At 43.3% G+C, this 21,087-nt stretch overlaps 1 protein-coding gene across 7 annotated transcripts in view; it reads right to left on the reverse strand.

Moving 5' to 3' along the window:
• The window catches only part of DOCK5 (dedicator of cytokinesis 5), a 74,557-nt gene extending 70,432 nt beyond the window's left edge, over window positions 1–4,125 (reverse strand). For 6 of the 7 annotated variants that reach the window (XR_006171633.1, XR_006171632.1, XR_006171631.1 and 3 more), the window contains exon 1: window positions 4,020–4,125. Coding sequence is in view for 2 of the 7 variants with exons in the window: in XM_042836209.1 (XP_042692143.1) it covers window positions 4,020–4,062 (43 nt within the window). In the remaining 5 variants the exon portion in view is untranslated. The remainder of the gene's footprint in view (window positions 1–4,019) is intronic. The other variant, XM_042836210.1, reaches the window with a different exon arrangement.
• Between the last annotated feature and the right edge of the window lie 16,962 nt (window positions 4,126–21,087).

A 21,087-nucleotide genomic window follows, 5' to 3' on the forward strand; every position in this document is an offset into this window, starting at 1 on the left:
ACACAGAAACCCCTGGAATGGGATGTGAAGAGGCAGAGAAAGCTTGGGAAACAAAGCTGCTCCAATGTTCACCAGTCTTTTTCTTGCCTCTAAAATGCACCAGATGAGCCCAAATACTTTCTGCAGAGCTGCAGAACTGCTTTGCTCCATCAGCTCCCCTCCAACCCAACATTTTCTGAATAAAACATTATGATTTAGCTCAGAGTCTAAAGATTACAAAAATACACTGAATTCATTGATACACCTCACTGACCAGTGAAGTTTTTGCAGGCTCATAATAATATATTCAGTTACACATGTAACAGTTTGAGAAGACCACAGGCAGCAAATAATGCTTTTGGTTTCTCTGGCCCTTTGTAGGCAGAACAACACACATTGTGGCTTTCAGACTTCTGCTGCAAGCTCTATATTTGCTGCTGGCTTGAACCATTTGGTGGCATGTGGAGTGAACGCTCCATGAGAGCCTCCAGCTGCAGAGGATCAGATGCGATAACCTGCCCAGTCCTCCCCCAGCCCCAGCATGCGAGCTCTATGGAGCAGCTCCTATTGCAAAACCAGAGTGCATACACATTTCAATAGACAGCCACAGCACTGCATGCAAGTGCAAGCCACCAACAAACTCCAGCTGGTTTCTCACTCTGGAAGACCATCTGAAGAACAGACACCTACCCAAACCAACCACAGAACCGTACACAGCACTTCTCATCCTGTTTGTTCACACAGGTGACATGGAAAGCCCACGTACCTGATGCACTGTTACAGTCATCTGGAAACTGTTCTGGCTAGAAACTCAGCACTTTTTCTTTCTGAACTGGTTTTGAACTGGCTCAGTTCCCTGCGCTGGCTTACACCAGCACTGCTCCTTTTCTTCACACTGTTATTGCACGAGGTAGGAATCAGAAAAAGGGGTGCAGTGGCTTTTTCTGATAGCAGCCTGGATTTATACCAGAATAGAATAGTTAATGATTCCACAGACTCCAAACTCTCTCATATTTGGTGCTGAAGCCATTAGTACATTTTTTTTTCCAGTCCTCAAAGAACACTTTCATGTTAAGAGCAGATGATAACTAAAGAAAGAATTGCTTTTAGAACTGAAGTGCAATACTTAAGCTGAAGCTCATGCAATCCCGTGTTACAGCCAGCAGGAAAAAACAATTACGTTGTGGATTCCCTAAGTTAATGATTTTAAAACAAGCAGAAAACTGAAGCTGAAAACTGGGGCGTCATTCCGATATCCTTTCCTGCAACACAAAAAGTTGGCACGAAAGGCACTCTGCAATGACAACTGTTTTAAAGAAGCCCCACTCCACAAACAGGCTATTTCATTTCATTTGGAGCAGACCATCCAACTTCAGCATCTTTCCTTCCCAAACCAGAGGTGAAGGACACTGCAAGGAAGCTTAATGAAACCCCAGAAATCCCACTGCTTCAAGAGGCATAATGCTGCCCATCAGACCCTCAGCAGCATCTTCATCCCCTTACAAAGCTGAAGCTCCCAAACCCAGATCTGTTATTGGGTTGAAAATTCATTGGGAGTGAGGAGCTGTGAGTCATCTGCATCTCATGTATGTTTCCCTTAGGATGCTGTGATTTCCAATTTTGATGTTTTCCAACCTCTCTGCTGCCTGCAGCTTCAAACTCAGTCCATACACCATCTGTATCAATGGTGCTAAAGGCAGTCTCTGGGCTTAACCAACTGAGAACAAAACTCCTGGAGGGCAGCAAACCCATCTGAACCCACAAGTAACAGATCTGTAGACTGATGCAGATGATCAACTATTCTGAACTGCAAACATTAGGCACATGGCACTGAATCACACGTTAACTTCTTGGAATTTCTTTGTGTTTTGGTATGATTTACAGGGTTGTGTTTTTCTGTATTAGTTTCCAAAGCACAGCTTGGTAACAATCACAGTATGTGTCTGTTGTTTCTAAAATCAGTGAACCTTCTGTATTCATACTTTACAGCCACCAACCCTCCCCCCTAGCAGCGAATGGAAGTTCTTACCCACACGAGAAGCTCACAGTTTCCTTTCAATCCACATCAGCCTCTTGAAACTGAGGTATCAAGAGAAAACGCTCAAAGCCCCCTATGTTTTCCAGACAGAAGTGGACCTTTTCCATCTCATGGGATCACAGAATCACAGAATGGCCTGGGTTGAAAAGGACCACAGCGCTCATCTGGTTCCAACCCCCTGCTGTGTGCAGGGTCACCAACCACCAGAGCAGGCTGCCCAGAGCCACATCCAGCCTGGCCTTGAATGCCTGCAGGGATGGGGCATCACAGCCTCCTTAAAGGCCCTACAAAACAGCCATATACACCCCTAACCTATCTATGATGAGCAGACCCTACTGTTATTTCTGACAGTCAAATTAAGCACAGAAGCAAAGAGGATTGGCATCTGGGTGCAACGCTTCAGCACAGCACAGGGCACAACCGTAGAAGGGAAAGTGACAAGTCTGAGAATACCAAATTGACAGAATTAAGATTCATTAACACCACGTATCAAGCACTGCCTGACAAAGTTTGTCGCTGCATAAATAATTCTGCTTGCTGCCTGTGGGTTAACCCTATCAGCTGTGTTATGAAATAAAGGCAATGAACTCCACACCAGTTGGGCCCATGAACGCATTCAGGGACATAAGGATCAGCTGGCAAAGACACAGACCTACATGGAGAACTTCCTACCAGCACATCTTATGGTTGGTAACATAAGGGAGGAGGTAGTTTGTTCTCCACCCTGCTTACTCACCAGCCAATGCCCTTTGCGGAGAGGAGCTTTCATAATCAGCAGTTGGCTCAGACCAACAACACAAAAAAATCACCCTGGAAGCAAGAAGAAATGTTGACGAGAGGAGTGCCTCTGATTCATCCTCCTGCCCAAGGCCATTCTTCAGGTAGAAGAGCCTCAGAAAGGTATGTTTTAAAAACAACAACAAAAGCAACACAAATAAAACACATCTCGCTCAGCCATTCGGATTACAATTCTATATGTGCTTGATTATAATACCAATATTTTTCAACCCTGACATCCAGAGTAATCTCACCAAGTCATACGCGTGCTCTCCCACATACAAACAGGCTGTTCCCTACCCAGAAAGAAACAAAGTTCAGGCTGTAGGATATTCCACACCCTCACTGATACCTCGATAAGATTGTGCTGCATGCAGTTCCTCTGAACTTATTTAGCCAAACTGAACCCGCAGTCCTTGCAGAGCCACCTGGAAATAATTCACTTCAAGCTCAATGTGCAAACGTGCAGGACGGGGTTCCTCCCTCTTCAGCTCACAGACTGAACAACCAACCTCATAGGACCTGAGGGAATCGACCCTTCTGCATGCTTGCAATCAAAAACTCTCCTTGCATCAGTTGTGGAATGCACCGGGCACAAACGATCACCCTTCGTTAAAAGATCTATAAGAGCTGAAATCGACTATAAGGGATTGTTTCTGTCATTAGTGGTTTCCTGCCTTCTGTTCCGCGCCCAAAGCTTGCAATCGAGCTCAAAACTGTGTGGTTTTCAATTTGTCACGCTCTCACGAAAACGGGAACTTGTCTGTGGGTTTGCTTCCTCCTAAGGAAAACGGAGCCAGCATTCAGACATCCCCTGTGAGCCCCATGAGGAGGGCAGGGCAGCAGGCACAAGGTGTCATCCCAGCAGGGATGTTTCCGATCCTAACTTACAACCTTCTTAACCTGTCATCGCTGCTTCCACGCGCATCTCCTTTCGGGGAGCGCAGCTCCGTTCGTCGTCTGCCGCTGTTACAGCGCTGCAGAGCCTCAATCACAAAGGTCAGCGCTGAGCGCAGCTCCCCGGGCTGCAGCCGAAGGCGCACCATTGCCTCTATTCGCGCGGGTCCAAAGACTGCAAACCCGCAACTTGAAAGAGAAGAGGCTGAAATAAGCATCCAAAGGAGAAGAAAAGAGAGAGGAGCTGCGGCGGGCGGGGGGAGCAAAGCGCCGCGCGGGAGCCGCGACACGGGAGGGGAACGGGGCGGGGGTCCGGGCTGGCACTCACCGACCCCGTACTTCTCCCGCTTGGTGGGGATCCAGCGGGCCATGCCGGCGGCCGCTTCCCCGACGGCTCGGCTCAGAGCGGCCGTTCGCCCTCCGCCCCTCCGCGCCGCCTCAGCCCGGCCCGCTCCGCCATGCTACGGAACTTCCCGACAGCCGCTCTCAACTTTGCAGCCTCCCCGCTGCGCCGAGCGGAGCCGAGCCGAGCGGCTCGGAGGAGGGGAGAAGCGAGGGGAGGCGGATCGGATCGGCTGTGCTCGGCCCGCCCCGCTCCGCCCCGCCCCGGCTGCGCTCCGTGCTGATGCTGCCAGGCTCCCAGAAGAGTGTTTTAATATCAAACCCTAAATCAGTAAGAAAAAAAAAAAAAAAGGCTGTTTTAAAAGAATTCAAAGCATCTGGGGAACAAATAAATAAAAGCGGTCACGGGGCTGCGCTTTGCAAAAAACAAAAACAAAAACAGAAACCAAACACACAAAAAAACCCGGTGTTCTTGTTTGAGTTGGCACCTGATGATGTCAGCCTGCACTGAAGTGCGGTGAGCTGGGACGTGATAAAGTGCTTAAAAGTGGTGACAGGGAGAGAGAAGCTGTGTGCCTGCCCGGATCCTGCTGTGCAGGTCTGGGGTTCTGACCTGAACCAGACTGGCCGGCTTCCAGAGCTGTGCTGTCTGCGCTGCGTCTCAGCACCACCCACTGCCGATAGCCTCAGCAGCACCACTGAGAATCGCACCGTCATTTCTAAGCGGGGGTGCAGTGAGAATGTCCCGGTCCTTACGGGGTCCTTACATCTCCTTGGGAAGTAACGAGACGTCATCTCTGCCTTTGCAGCATGCCTGTCTCCCGTGGCAGGTGATGAAAACTGTAAGCGTTCTGAATACCTGAAAACTCAACCACCTGTTTCATTGCACTGAAGCATGAAAATCCAGGGAGATCAGCTTTTTTCATTACTTTACATTACAAGTCAGAAGCACTGGGGATAGCTCTTGTGCTCAGCTGCTGCACTGCCCTGGGCAGATCACTTCATGTGAGCCCCAGATGCATCCCTTGTGCATCTTCAGAGCAGCTTCCCATACATACCTCTCCCATCTATGCTTCTACTGAATTTAATTTGCCTTCATCTTCACTGGCGCCTGTAAGTGGTAGAGAAATATAAATAATAATTAATTACTAGTAATTTGCACTCTCCAACAAATAACCTTGATCCTTGCCAGCCCAACATAAGTACACTTGATATCATTACACGTGCCACAGTACCAGCATACAACATTTTCATAATACCTGCTGATCTGGTCAGATGCTCAGCCCATGCACAGCACATTACTCATCCAGCTGTGATGCACTGCAATGTTACCCTCACTAAAAAGGCAAACCCTGCCTTGCAGTGACGTGCTCTGCTCCCAAGGGATGCTCACAACAGGACTGACCTGCTCCCAGCTATGCTTCTGAGCCACCAAACATTGTAACACTGCAGCTTAGAGGTTGAATGTGGACTCTTTCAATACCTGCACAGCACCTGAAGCTTCCACAGAGAATGTCAGTGGAAATTGGAACTGGTTAACTCATTTGTTTTTCATAAAAACCTAACTAAACTCAGCCACCTGTGCATCAGATGCTGTACTGAGATGTACTTGAAGCCCTTGCTCTAACCCATAAAAGCCTGTAGTTGCTCGAGCTGAAGATTCAATAGTGCCACTGAATGTAGTCCCATAGAGATTCCATGGGGAGCTGAGTGCTGACAGGAATTGCACAGTGCTGCCCAGGGCCCCCTCACCAGCTCAGGGGCACCTGACAACTTCTTAAAGTTTGGAGAAGGTATATTGAGATATTTTACAAATCCTTTGCAAATTCTGGAAGATTCACTTGTTCCTTATATAAGGTTAATGCTGCAACCACTCCAGACCTTAAAGAGGTCTCCAAAGAGCAATGCAATAATGCTATCAAGGCAGTCAAAGGGGTGGTGGTTGTTCTGAGCCCCTCTGCTCTGATACCAGACTGTCTGGATGAGGCTGTTCGCTCTTTTAGCAATGCCTGAAGTGTTCTTCATGTAAAAGCTTCAGTACTTCAAGCCAAACATTCCTCACATCATAACACCCAAAGTTAGTTAAACTTACTCTCTTTAGAAAGAGGGGAAAAAAAATCTCTTTCCTTGCTGATAAACTTTGCTTCCTTCCCTTTTTCCTTATGCTATTCCTAATGGCTTTCCATAGCATCACACCAAATAAAGCAGCAGCTTGATGAGTGTCTCATAGATGACCAGGGAGGGACTGTGGAAAGTGGCCGGATCCGAGGCCAGAACAGCAAAGTGTTAGGAAGACAGTGGCATGAGTTTTCAAAGAAGACCCACATTGTGGCTGCCAAGGCCTTTGGCTGGAGGTTCTTTAATGGAGAGTCTGCTTGCCTAAAAGCTTCATTTTACTGTAAGATTTCTGTTGATAGAGTTAAGCTGACTGAACTGAGCAGTATTTTCCAGCCCAGGTAAAGCAAATTCTTGGCAGCAAATGAAAAACAGAGCAAAACATGAAAGACAGACAAGCAGCAACTAGAATAGCTGGAGATAGTTGAACGATTTGTTAAATACAATGATTTGCAAGTGTTGGGGGCACAGGGAACAGGAAGCTGCAGCTTCCACTGAAAGTAGCTTTTGTTGAGGAAAGGCTTTTATTAATCTTATTTTACCAAATATTTTTCTTTTTATCTTTCAGTGCTTATGTGCTGCTTAAACAGGGATGTTAATGGCAAAGCCTGGACCCTGTTCTTCTCTGCCTCTAACGACAGCAAGGTAGATAATTAAATTATCATCAAGTTTACAGCAGAGATTATCTCTCTTTACATAAATCCCACCTCAAACCCACAAGATTGATGTTATGTTACAGCATTTATGTACATTATGTACAGCATATACATGTCAAATTTGGGGGCAATTTGGGTGACCAGGATTCACAGGCATTCATAGGCACTGAGAATGTTGTATTACTTTCACATTCCATAGTTGCCATTTATCTGACAGCTGTAAATCCTTTCTCTAAACTGAGCATTTCAGAACTTGAAGTTAGAAAGAACCCTGCGTCCTACAAACATTTCTGAAGCACTGCCTAACTGCATCTCTTGCTTTGTGCATAATTAGAGATGAAGAAATGTAATTCTAGTGCCCTCCTATGTTCCAAGTAAGAACTTCAATAGCTGAAGAATGTGCTGACCTTCACTGGGTGAATGGAAACGGCAATGGAAAGCTTTTCCTATGGTAACACTTAGAATCCAGGCAGGTGACTGCAATAGTTCTCATCTTGCTGGATTCTGTGCATAGATAAAGAAAAAGGTGGCACTTGGATCAAGCAGCTCACACTGTAATTTAAGCAAAAGAAGAGAAGCAGTGGAGAAAATAATAAAACTCTTGTTCAGGACAGTTGTAGTGCACGACCACACAGCAAAAAACCCTTCTACCACAATTCAAACCCTCCACCTGATGAATGATCAGGTATAGATCAGAAATGGGCCCTCATTTTCCAATCACCAGCAGAAGTCATAAATTAAAAGCAACAGAGGAAGCCATATATGCAATTAAATATGCAAATACATACACTACAATGGAAGCTTTTCTCTATCTGCCTGTACATGTTTTATCATGCAATAGTGTTTTGTTTTATCTGAAGATCTCGCAGCCCAGATACATGTATGTGTAGCTGACTATTTCACTGCATATTTCGTTACCCAAATAAGGCAAATGCTTGTATAACAATACTAGCTTGCATTATCACACTGTCGGCTCATTTTGTTGTTCTGTTAAAGCAACAGTGATATTTCTAAGCAACTTTTCAACAAAACCACTGATTTCACCAATAATGTTTTTTCTGGATTGTTCTCTACCAACACAGCTGTGAGAAAGTGCAAGCGTTCCTTATCTACACTGAGGTTTACAGCTGCCAGTACCCATCTTTTGATTATCACATAGAACTAAGGTACAACAAACTCATACAGAAATGTCCTCTCTGATTTAGGAGTAAAGAAAAAGCAAGATTTGCTCTTCTGCAAATACAGTTTGTTTTGTCTTCCTGCAGCGATGGAAGGAAACACTTCCTTCAGTGGAAAAAATACACAGCAGCTCTATGAGCAGCCCATTGACCCAAGGTCTGATGTGAATGGGTGTTCCCTGTCTCTGTTTTATTTATACACAGCACAAATCACTTCTTAAGGAGGGCATACAGTATTTCTTTGTAGAAGGCAGAGTAGCAAACTCCGTGGGAGATAAAAACTGTCATCTTGCATGATATTTTGGGTTGACAAATGAGGAGAAGAGTGGGTAAGCAATGTTTCTGAGAGACCCGATAGAGAAGATGCTATGTAAAGCTATGGCTTTTGTCTAAAAATCCCAAAAGTAATGATGGAGTTTCCTTTTCCAAAACTGATGCATGTCTTGGGGACAGATTTGTAAAGGGGTTCAGATGCTTAATGACATGAAAGGTGTCTAGTAGGAATTTGAAAGTACCTCAGATGCTAAATCCTGTGGAGTAAGTTTGGAGTCTTGGAGGGGTCAAGACGACTTTGCTTCTCCTTAGCAGCAGCAGCTGGCATGACCAGCAGCCCCAGCATGGGACAAGTCTGAAGCCACAAAGTTATGCAGTTCCACTGGATTTCCTCCACGCCACCCCTGCATTTCTTCAGTCCTGATGGTCAGAGCTGTTGATTTTGGTAGTTATGCATTACTGAGCTGCAGTAACACAGCACTGTGTAGCATAATGGTTCACTAGACAGGCTTATCACTTTTTTCTCAGAAGGAATTCCAGATGAAAAGTAATCATCTCTGTTTCATGATTTGGTGCAAAAAATTCCAAAGCCATCTGAGTACTGAAACCTGACTCTTTTTCAATTAGACAGGAATGGGGACTGCAACAACCCTTAGGCAGCTTTGGAAAAGTCTGCCTTGATGTATCCCTAGGTCAGCTGAACAGGTTCTGAGTAATCAGTTAGTTGGTGTTTCCATTTTAATAGCTTTGTATTTTTATGTCTGAGTTTATTACAATTTCAAAGCAGTTTCCCTACTCCTCCTCCATCTGTCTGTTAGTAAGGATTGATAGAAGAATCTTCCCATCTACTCTGCATTTTCTCCAGATGGTAATCTCTTCCTTTGTTCAGACACGAATCCTACCCATGCAAATCAAAGGACCAATCATGCAATCAACTTCTACAATTGCTGCAAAACTCCAGTGAAGCAAAATACGCCAAGGAAAGTGCAAATGTTAATAGGATGTCTGTAACACTTAAGAGTATCTCCACTGCTGTATGATGCACGGAAACATTTTCACTTACCTGCACCAATACAAGCAGGCCAAAACCTTACTCCTGTAGGTTCTGTTAAGTCCCAAATTCAATGTTCCTGATATAAAATGCAAGGAGATATGGTACCTCAAAGTGTGCAGCATTCACAGATCTGTCTTTAAAACTGCTTCTAGCTATCTTCATCATCTGTAATTCACCTGAGCCCATTTACTGCTGCCACGTGCACTGAGAAAGAGCCCTGTGGGCCAGCATTAAATTCTGCTCTTCAGCTCAGGAATGAGCTACTGTTGGAAGCCACATTAGTAACTCATTCCGTGGACATGATCTTCAGTGGATGTAAATCAGCACAGCTTCATTGAAATCAACTGCCTTGTTTGCTTTTCACGCTTCATGCTCCAAATGTTGATCTCAACAATGACAGATAGAGCTGTGACATTCAAATGTTGGTCTCAGCAATGACAAATAGGGTTGTGACATTAACTTCAGTTGGAGATCACCTGACTGCTATGTTTCAACTTGGGGTAACAAGACCTTTCCCAACAGCTGCATATTAAATTGTTTTATCTTGCTTTCAAACTCCTTTTAAAAAGATTAGCAGAAAGCATAGGTAAAGGTTATCTTGCTGTTCCCTTTCTCAGAAAGATTGCTGCATGTTTGATGAAAGGTTTTGCAAGCCAGTGGCCCCAGGTAAAATCTCAATCAAAATTGCTAGACTTAAATTTGTGGTTATTTCTAGGGAATAACAGAACAAGCAAGTTTGACAGAAATAGACTTCAAGCTTTCATTGCAAAATCTGTGAAGATAAAGATCTCTGTAACCTTGTTCTGTCAACAACGGATCTGAAGAGCTATGTGTTACCTAAATGGAGCCTGCCATAAAACTGTGAGCAATGTCAGCACAATTAAGGAAACAGCAGAACACTTCATCAGCTGATAGAAGCAAGCAGTCCTTCACCAATGTTGGTGCTTCTTTGCATGAGCTGATGTTGTGCCAGAGGGGAAGATGCAGATCTTCAGTGCGTGACTGAAACAGGACAGAAACTTCCACTAGAAACGGTCATTATGAACTCATGTGACTGGTTTGGTATTTCATCAGAGATGGAGAGAGAAGGAAATTTGTCTTCGTGTCCCAGTCTTGTACCCAGTTACATTCTGGGTTATTCAGAACTCCCTCAGCTACTGATGGGAGCTTTACAAATTAAGAATGACAAAAAGCAAGAAGCAAGCAACTCTTTCTTCCAAACTAAAGCCATTTCCATTCTTCACAGTAAATCAGCCTAAAGTCCAAGAAAATACAGAGTATGAGCTTAAATAAACCATTTTCACTTGTGTTTTTTTCTCAAGGGACACTCTAAATCATAGAGGAAGAACAGTTTCAATGGCAGCACCATTTAGAACTAGATTCCATGGCTAATCGCTGTGAAGTGAGGAGCAAAATCTCATTTCTATCAGTCCATTATTAGAGACTTGTTCAGAGCCTGCAACACAAACCTAAGGATTCCAGATTCCCATACTCTGCTTTGGCCATTTTATTTTACCCATTAGCTATTTTATGACAAGAAAAATTGAGGCTGGAGGAGGAACTCTATCAAATGAAGAACGATGAATTTCACAGCTGCTAGGTTCATTTACACTCCTGTCTCACACTGGTACTGGTCTACCAAAAAGCCATGAACTGCTAACTCTTCTTTCATCTAGTTGCTGGTTTCTACACAGCTAAATGGTCATAGGGTTATATTTTCAACTGCCTATTCATTATTATATTGTGACAGTTACTCACTTTCTACCATTGTTTCTGTATAATACAGCAGCTCCATGAATGGTTTGGAACTGTGATAAGAGAGCAGAGAGTTTTGCTAGATTTGAAACAGAAAAAAAGCATCCCCAGGGCAATATTTGTTTTCTGACACCATTTCACACTGTGAATATTTCTGGGCTCCTTCCTTCTATCTGACTGAATAATTGCTGTGGAGATAAATGTTTTGTAGAAATGTATAGCTGATAAATATTTAATTCCAAGGCTAACATACTGTGGGGTGTGTTGTGCTATATTGTTCCTATTTACTATGGAAAATTAAACCAGTTTTATCCTCAGTGAGATTAAACAGAGCTCACTTGATTTCAGGATGGGAGAACACATTGCTGCTGCTGTTGTGGCACAATTCACCCACCCATAAGAGACACTTCATTGCAATAGATGAGAGGATAAAAGATCACTGAATCTATAATTACTCCATTTACAAAGCATGGAACAGCAAGGAAAGCTGTGATGAAATTTGGTTTTAGCACTCTACATAGACAGAAAGAGATTTTGCAACACTTGAGTTGAAAGATGAAGTACAACGATGGATGTATTTGGGTCAACTGGCAGTCTGGCATCTCAGACATTTACTCTGCTTATTTACACCAGTAGGAAAAACTCAGCCTGCTTTCATTCTATTCCTGCTTCTTTCCTACCACGTAGGCCAGAACTCTCAACTGGGGTCACTATGGCACAAGTGCAATAGAACAGGAGCTACCAAGATGCTGGCAAACTCTCATTTTGTATTTTACTTTTGTTCCAGTGATCCCAGTCCTCCCTCCTCTTTGTGCTCATGTGAAAGATTAAAAGGAGGAAGTGCTGGCAGGCATTTTCATTAAGAATCACTGGCTAATTCCAAAGTGGCTATTAGTAGAAGCCCTCTTGCAATGCCTGTGGTATCTATCCATCACAGATGAATCATGGATATCGACTATTTTATATTTTAATGCAACTCTTACATCTTTAATGTCTGAAGAGCTTGTTCCCGAAAGTGTCCTCAGCAGGGAGCTGTGTGGCCAGATTTAATCAAAATATTCAGGGCTGGAAATGAGCTTCCAATAATTCTTCGGACTCGTGAGCAAATGTCATATTTCTCTTCAGCAGACTGCAATCAATAATTCCTTGCATAAAAGCAATACTCCTCCTTCCTCTGCTCCTGGGAAGTCTCTATGTTGTGTGTTATCACAAGTCTCAGCTTACATTCCACTTCTCCCAGCTGTGACAATACTGCCTTCTTCCTCTGCCTTTCATGAAAGGGGCACGGAGCCTCAACACAGTTCTGCCAGTAACATTCACAGACACCTTCTGTTGTCTCAGTGCTCAAAGGCATGAGGTTAATTCTAACACAGGGTCCAATAGATTGTTTCATCCCTTCAGAGGAGCGAAACTATTACAGCTGCTGGGAGGGAAAAGAATCTCAGCTTAGAACTGAGGGCAGCAGAGATCATAAATCCCTGAGAATGGGGATTAATGACAGATGTATCAAAGATGAAGAAAAAACTCACTAAGTGCCAAAATCAAAGGAAAGCACTGGGATAGAGGGAGGGGGGCTTTAGAAATCGTTTCTTTTAAAAGGTCTGAGCATACAGCCCTCACAGGAGTTGATATGCGGCACAAAAAGAGATCCACAAACGTTTCATCTCAAGAGAAGTCCTCAAGGTTACCGCAGTCCCCTTTGCAAGTAGATGCTGTTACACATTGGAAACACTAGATGCCACCAAGAGATCAACGTGGGGCACAGTTTGCTCTGCGGAGCTCTCTGCCCTCAGACTCCTTTGTGACAAAGCTACAGCTCACCTGGGGGCAATGGCCTGCTCCCTTTGCAGGAGAAAAAGAAAAGCAGTTGAAAACTGCTCCACAAATGTATTTTGTACAACTGATGAATCAGGATGCAGGATTTCAGTTTCTGCAATGTTGCTTCCTACCAAATTACTTGCCTAGCTCAAGTATTTCTGCAGCAAAGACGAGATTTCTAACTTCTGCATGAAAAACTACCTCCTCCAGCACACAGAAATGACACGAGATGTAACTGATTGACAGTTCTACTCTCAGTATTTACTGTGTGAAAACAAAAAGGGCATTTGTAGAATCAAGATCTTTAAGGATTTCTTATAGACAAGCACATCAACTTCAACCATCTTTGCTTTTCAAAGCCTGAACAGGCAGTTCAAAATTCAAACAGTGATTATGTGATTCCTACAAAGCAAATTGAAGATAAACCTCAGAGCAATGCAACAAATAACTTCTGCATACTTCTCTGTAAACTACACCATCCTCATTGTATTTTGAGCACTCTGCTTGCCTATTTTTCAGTAAAACTTCACGTTCCAAGTCACTGTGGGAGCAGCACAGCCGGTGAGGTGTGATAGTGCCAACTGGCTGAGCAGTGACTCAGTGCAGCACATTCTCTACGGGTCCTACAGAAAATGGGAACCATTGCCTTGCACGGGATGGTTTTGTGCACTGTGGAAGACAGCAGTTCTGCCACTTTGCTACGCACAGCAGTTGGCAGCAGCTGACAAGGAGTCACTTGTTCCAGTAGGAAACGGCTCCTGCTGTGCTCAGACCCGTGCCCTCAGCATGCACCACGCTGCCACGGCCAGTACTGCCTGTGACCCCCTCCCAAGCTGGGCTCAGCACCTCATTGGCGTTTCTCTCTGCAGGCGATTTAAGACAGACTGTCCCTGCAACAGCATAATGCAGCTCACGCCCAAGGAGAACACAGTGACAAGGCACTATTTCTGCTGCTCTGTGCCTGGGCTGACGTCAGATCACTGTTGCCAGGCATTCAGGGTATGTGAGCTGCCTGTGGCAAAGCAAAAGCAACCAACCAAGCAAAAGAAAATAAAATTACTTGCTGGCAAATGGTAACTCTCTGTAGTAGATCAGAAAAAGCCCCGTCTTCCTATTATTCTGGATTTTAATTAGTGAGTTTAGTGTAGAAATCATATAGGAACAGATTGCCAACACACTGCCCAAACTGTCTTCTCTAACACAGAGGTCTAGAAACACTAATTTGTTAATCAAAACGGCACGGTAAGAAAGGGAGGAAGACTTGATTGTATTATTTCTTTACTGACATTGAAGACTAATCTTAGCAAGACAACGTCTGATCCACTGCCAACTCTCATAGTGAAGGATTAAACACTGCAGGACTCCAGAATCAGACCTATATTCTTCTACGCAGTAGCACAAGTAGAGAGATCACAGATGATGGCCTTTAACCCAGACCGCAGCATAACAAATAAAAGAAAAAAACTGCACAAAAAAGATGGAGTCTTTTGTCCTTAAGAGCATTTTGTGTGTGTGTGCTTACGTGCAATCTATAATTACTTGTCTAAAGTCTGCATGAGAAAACAAATGAGAGCGCTGGATCTCAGCTGCTGTCAGTCAGTCCCACTCTGCTGCCTTCAGTGACATGCTGACACCTCTCAGGGCTTTGAACGTTTCTCCATATTAAGACATAAATCCACCAATTAAGCAGCCAGCTCCAACTCTATTCAGTTTGGTGATTCAGCTCTTTGGTTTCAGTGAGTACCAGATGGGACGGCTGATTCAGGGGTAGCAGTTCAATATATTGTTTGAGGGAAGGAAAGCAGAAGCAGATTTGATTTGCAATTTGACGAAGCCATCCCTGGCCCCACCAACCTGGCAATGTTTGTTTCAGCACTGCAGGGAACAGGCAGATCTCCTGGTGAGGCACACCATTGTTTTCCCTGGGCTCTCTGCATTCCTTCTTCTAAGAAGGAAAATTCATAGTGCTTTACCTTCTGCTTGGCTACTTCCAGTTTTTGCCTACTTAGGTTCCATTGCAAACCATAAAATACACTGTAGGGAACAATTTCTCAGTTAGCTACAGCCCCCATTCTGAGTGGGATCTGCTCTCATACTCTCATTTCAGTCAGTAGGCTTACTTCCCTAAACAAGTATTCCAATCTTATTAACAGCACTGCTTAATAGCACAGTACAATTAGCCAGTAAATCTCTACTGACAGGAGGAGAACAGCGTTTCTATTACTTGATCTCAGATGTGATACAGATTACTTGATACAGACATTATACCCCTCTTATAACTCAGAGGAAGGAATGCAGGACAAATGTGGATCACCTTGAGTGTTATCGAAAAAAAAAAAGCCAGCACAGTGAGTCCTGGCAGAGTCCACATGAGATTCAAATAGGGTATATACCTAGAAATGTTCCAGATTTCTATTTACATCAGTTTTGGCAAGTTTCCTTCTCTGAAATTACATAAGATTAATGCATTCACATGATGTATTGTCTCATCATTCATGGCTGCCACAATCTTGTATTAGTATCATCTTTCCTTTTCTCCATCTATCACCACAGGACTAGTGTTTTAGAGGCCAACAGATAAGGTCCCTTCCAGCTCACCAGTTTTGCACATTTGCTTTCAGACTCCATCTCTGGATTGTGAGGAATTGGTCATAAACAAAGCACCTGCTACTACCTTCTGGTCTTAGCTGTGCTGTAGGGTCAGTACCCAGTGTATTAACTACTGAGCCATTTTTTCTATCAGCCAACAGTTTTAAGCTGAGAACATTCCTAAATCTGTTCCTGATAGTTACAGTGAGTTTTAAGGCTTTGGAAGAATCCATGCTGTTATCCCAACTTCAAGCCTTCGTATTTCTGTTTCAGAGGTGATGTTTTAGCTCTGGTCCCACCTGCTGCAGAACACTGCATTCCCTGGAAAGGATCGTTTGGAAGCTGCCTGTTTCGATCAGGCAGGGCTGCTGCCGTCCTGCGGATTGACGCTTGGTGGCACTCCAGTTCAGGTAAGAGAAAGTAGAGATAGAGATGAATCAGCAGCATTTCACTGCTCCTATGGCTGATGCACTGTGTCATCTAAAGGGGTTTGCGCTGTTCCGGAGGTAACATTGCTCAATGAGCTTTGAAGTCTGGCTCTGCACTTCCTCTGGAAATATATGTGCTCCCTAACTCTAAGTGAAATGCTAGCCACTCCGTGTTCTGCAATCTCCTCTGAAGTCTCTGCAGGACTTCAAATAGAGAACTCTCACGACATTGGAGGAGATTAAACAAGTGCTATCTCATTTTCAGTGCCAGAAGTACTGTGAATTCTTCACAGATGAGCAGAAATTATGCCTGCTGCTTCATAATTACAGAGGCTGGTCTTGCAAACTGTCCTTAATATTAACAAGAAGCCTGATTAGTTTTTGGTGGACTCCACATATTCTGCAGGAGCCCATGCATACAAATGTGTTAGCAGCATGAGTCTGTTAGAATACACAAGTTGCTACTAAAATGATAGCCTCAATTATTTAAGATTTGGTTAAATATCACCTTTTGATTTCAATGCACAAAATAGCTGACACTGCTTCGACTCGGTAGAAAAAAGACCAAGTCATAGATGCACATTATGATCAGAAGTTCAATTATAAGGATTAGATCTCGGTGTGAAACCACAAGTACATTTAGTGACATTGGAACTCTTCTTATAGCAACACCATATGCCAGAGAAGTAATAAATTACAAGGTAGTTTTAAAAAGTCTTCTTTGAACACAAAAATAGCTGCGAACACTAAGTTGGTAATAGACAAATTCACAGGTTTTAAATATGATACTTCTGTCCTAGATGGATGTTTATATATAACGGGAGCAAGCACTCAGGAGACTACAGAAAGCTTTATACAATGTGCAATGACTTTGTGTGTGGCTCTGGACCTGCCCAGTACAGTCAGCACTGCAGTCCCAAAGGCAGAGGACACATTTCAAGATCTTTTAATCCTCTAACACCTGCTTCTCAACACTTTAAGAAGCCTTTTATGACTGCAGGTAAAATGAGTTTGAGGGACTGTTAAAAATCTCAGGGATATTCAATAGCCTAATAATCTCCTTTATATAAGTGCCAAGTCGATCCAGAAACATTCAGCAACTGCTGCAAAACACATTTGATGACTACATGTAGTTGCTAACAGGGTAAGAAATCCCTGCCTAGCCCCCTTCTGTATGCAACAGAACCTTTAAACTCACCGAAAGCTCAGAATCACTGACAAAAGTTTTTGGTTTAAGCAATGGGTGGCAGAGCTGGGGATGTGTGCTACACCACGGCTCCCACCCTTCATGGGCTACTGGTCAGCTTCAGATCAACAGCCATTCTTGTTCTATCTCCAATTATCATAAAATAAGGAGAGTTAACAAAGACAGACAGAGCCCAAATTGAACCTCACTGCAGCAGAGACTGCAGCAAGTGGATTAGACACACCCTATTAAAGATGCAGTACATCATTTCTGCCCTTCAAGCTTACTTTATCCCCTTTGCTGCAATGCTGTCGGCAAACACAAAGCTTAACCCTTCTCTGGGCAAAGAAAAGCAGGCATTAAACTTTGTGGTGTTCAAGCTAAAAGCACCAGAACGTGAAGGATCTATATTCACCTACCTCAGAATCTCAATATGTTTGTATATAAAAGCATCTGTAAAGAATATTTTGGTTTGTTACTTTTCACATTGCAAGTGTTTGCTGCAGAGGAACGGGGTTTGCAAATGCCTGCCTGAGAATCCTAATTGCTGGATGTTCACTGCAAAGATCCACTACAAGGCTTGCATGACAGTGCAGTTTTCCCCAGTCCATCTGATTTGTATGGCAAACTTAAGCATGGGTTCCACCCAAATTCTTTGGTTATACTTGGTTGAAATTTATATTCTCAAGTCACTGAAAAAAAAATAAACTGCATTTTTTGGTGGAAGATCGGCTGTTTGTAAATTCAGGTCAACCCTCAGCAAACAGTTCAGCCGGAGGAATGAAGGAAAAGTAGAACTTTACTGAAGCTGGAGCACAGAAATATTTTCTAAACAAACTCCTTAAAATCTTCATTTCACAGCTGACCTGAATTTCTTCCAACATCAAAGTTTTGTCTGCCAAACAAATCCACCTATTACATCTTTGTCTCTTCTTTCTTGATGCTGACTAAAATTCCTATGCAAGGATTTAAGGAAATCCAGAGAAAATATTTTGTAGTTCACCAATTCTAGGTTGTCTGTCACTGGCCTTCAAAGGAGCTGCTGTAGGCAATAAATTGGAGCAGTCCCAGAGGTCAGACCTATTTGAATTTGGGAAGAGCCAAGCCAGCATTATCCTCTCTACCCTGTGAAGGGCAGCCCAGATTCTGAGCCTCAGAGCACACAGTGAGAAACCCATGGGGCTTTGTTAGTGACAAAGCAGAATGGACAAAAGGGTTGTGCTGCACAAACACGTGCCTTGCCGTTCTGTTTCAGAGCCCACATTTCTTCCTTCCTTCCACTCCTTACCTAACTACATTAACAGTCCAATCACCTGAGGCTGCTGGGGGAAAAACAAAATGAAGTGTAGCACCATGCAGAGGAATGCAGTGATGCTCCTTTTAGAGAGCATGCAGCTAAAGGAACAAAGAAGAAATGTCACATGAAAACACAAACAAGAATGGCAATGGGGCATTATGTGTAAGCCACACATACCTCACAAAAGTGTGCTTTTGTATTCACATCAATGCCTCAAGCTCCCAGTAATAGAAATTAAAAGCTGTCAGTAGCTTCTCAGTGCTCTCACTTGTCTGGAAGAGCTCCACAGGTGAAAACTACTGTCTCACTGCTGACAGCTGAAGCACCAAATCTCTTGTTTCAAACAGAATGAAAATAAAGTACAGTGCTCTCTGTTTAGTGGGTGGGTCTGATTCTCCTTTTACACTCAGTTAATTTAGTAATGATTCAACCTAGCCAGTGGAATCAGTGGTGGTTATACAGACATAGGAGAGGGAGAGAGATTCAAAGCAGTGTCAGGGAAGGCTGCTGTACAGTTTTTATACCTATATTTAGAGATGCCTTTCACAATAACTGGCAATGACAGCAAGCCTTTGTCTACTAACAGGGATAATTGGTTGTAGGACTTTATGCTGTAGAATGGAATAGTGCAAGCAAAATAACAGAAAATTCCATGTAGAACAGGGGAGGACATGAGCACTTGATATTTTCTTAAAGGCTCTGTGTTACTGGACAGGGCTGGAGAAAGCTAAATGGACCAGAAATTAGTTTCTTCATTCTGTTGACACTATAAAAAATAGTGTGCTTAATTTCTGCTGGCTAAAGATGCTCTCTTACTTTGTTCCATTTCAGTTGCTGATTGGATACCTGAAAAGCTGGCTTCTGTTACCCAATAATTGGCTTCTCATCCAGTATGATCTGGGGGCTAACCACTAGAAATTCTGGTCATTTTGCCTTTAACAAGAATGAGGTCTACATGAACAGATCTAAGGCTTGAAGGTAAGAGACCTAGAGGTCAACTAGACCTAGAGGTTTGTTTAATGAGCTTTGGGAGTGCAACAGTTTAGGAAGGAACTACTGGTCACCTGAGTTAAAAGCAACTTCTGCATGCTTTGACCTGGTGAATTTCAGAACTCAACCCCAACACCAGGATATGTTTTGCAAGCTGCACCTTCTGTTTGGCTCTCAACCCAGTTTTTCACCACCAATCTTTATCTTAAGCTTAAGTAACAGAATTTATGACTACATGCCTTAGAATTCTCTTGGATGTGATTAGCTGCTGTGTCAAAGATGATGCATAGTTATTCTTTCAAGACCAGGGAAGCTCTGGTACTAATTCATTTAAGGTACTGTAAATTATGCCAGCAAGAAATACAGAGGCACTGGCATTAAAGAAATAAAGTCCAGATATCCCTGATGCTACTCACCATGTGTTGTCTGCCATTCCTGAACGTATCCTTGATGCTTTCCAATGCTGAAGTCTCAGACATGCAAGCTCTAAGGCACCTCAGTGTTTTTCATTTTTATCCTAGTTCTAAAAATTAAAAAAAAAAAATTCCCAAATTACTTGACATAACATACATCAAATTTAAATGAGAACAATTCAGGATGAGATCTGATAGTATACTGAAGTGAGTGGTACAGAAAAGAGTATGTACCATATAAGATAAATATCATGATACAGAATGGGGTAGAGAAAGTGAATCTACTTATAACAAATAAAGTATTTTCTGTTGTTGTTCTTTGGTAAAGGAATAAAAGACATCTGAAGGCAAAGAACTCAGCTTGGAAGAGACCTTATTGCCCAATCATAAATAGGAATAACATGCAGCAACTTTGGACTTTTTACCCTCAAAATAAACACTCAAAACTGAAAGATTTGTAACTTGGTTGTGAAGGGTATCTAAACCAAACCTGAAGTGTCTAAAGCTAGCACCACTACAGCACGTGTGTAAGGGGAGAGAGAAAAGGGAGAACAGGAAGAAGAGCAGTTATTTTTCAGAAGAATAGTTGCTTGATTTATTGACATGCTTGATATATAAGGTCAATTTGTTGGCTGTTATCTGTAAACACACAACAGAATCATGTTTGCTGTCACTGCTGATTGCGAGACAACTGACACTGACGTTTCTGCAGACATCCCACAGCTGGACTCAACTACAGTGACAAAAAGATAAGGCCAAATCCCTCTTGACCCTATTCACGCTCTGACTAAAATAGAAGCCAGCAAGATTTAGCCCATAGTGATGCAGCGGAAAGCATAGCAATGACAGCAGAGCAGCAAGGTCCCAGGCTGTAGCAAGTGAGGATTTGCTCAAACACAACAGCTGTAGGCACAAAAATAAAGGAAAGAGGCTGCTTTCCTTCAGAAGGCCTCAGGTGTGCAGAGACCTCCAGCAAGATCCTCTTATCTCCACTGCCAACCCTTAAATGAGGGCTGGATCCTGGCTCCAGCCCTTCAGGTAATTGCACTGCATGCACCTGAGCTCCCCTGGGTTGATCCTGCCTTCCCACCAGGTGCTCCATCGCTGGTGCAAGCTGTGACTTAGCTGTGATTTCTGCTACAGTGACTAAAAACTGAAATCCTCTGGGATGGTTCTTATTCTGAAAACATTACTCACAGTGGCCCTGTGGTCTATGAACAGATATCCCTACCATTTAAAAGTAATGAAAAACATCCGGGCTGAAAAACGATGTCTGCTGGAACACGGTGATTCAAAGCAAAT

The sequence above is a fragment of the Centrocercus urophasianus genome, unplaced genomic scaffold (assembly GCF_019232065.1).
Source record: "Centrocercus urophasianus isolate 14NV4802_14NV808 unplaced genomic scaffold, USGS_Curo_1.0 seq_58, whole genome shotgun sequence".
Lineage (NCBI taxonomy): Eukaryota > Metazoa > Chordata > Aves > Galliformes > Phasianidae > Centrocercus > Centrocercus urophasianus.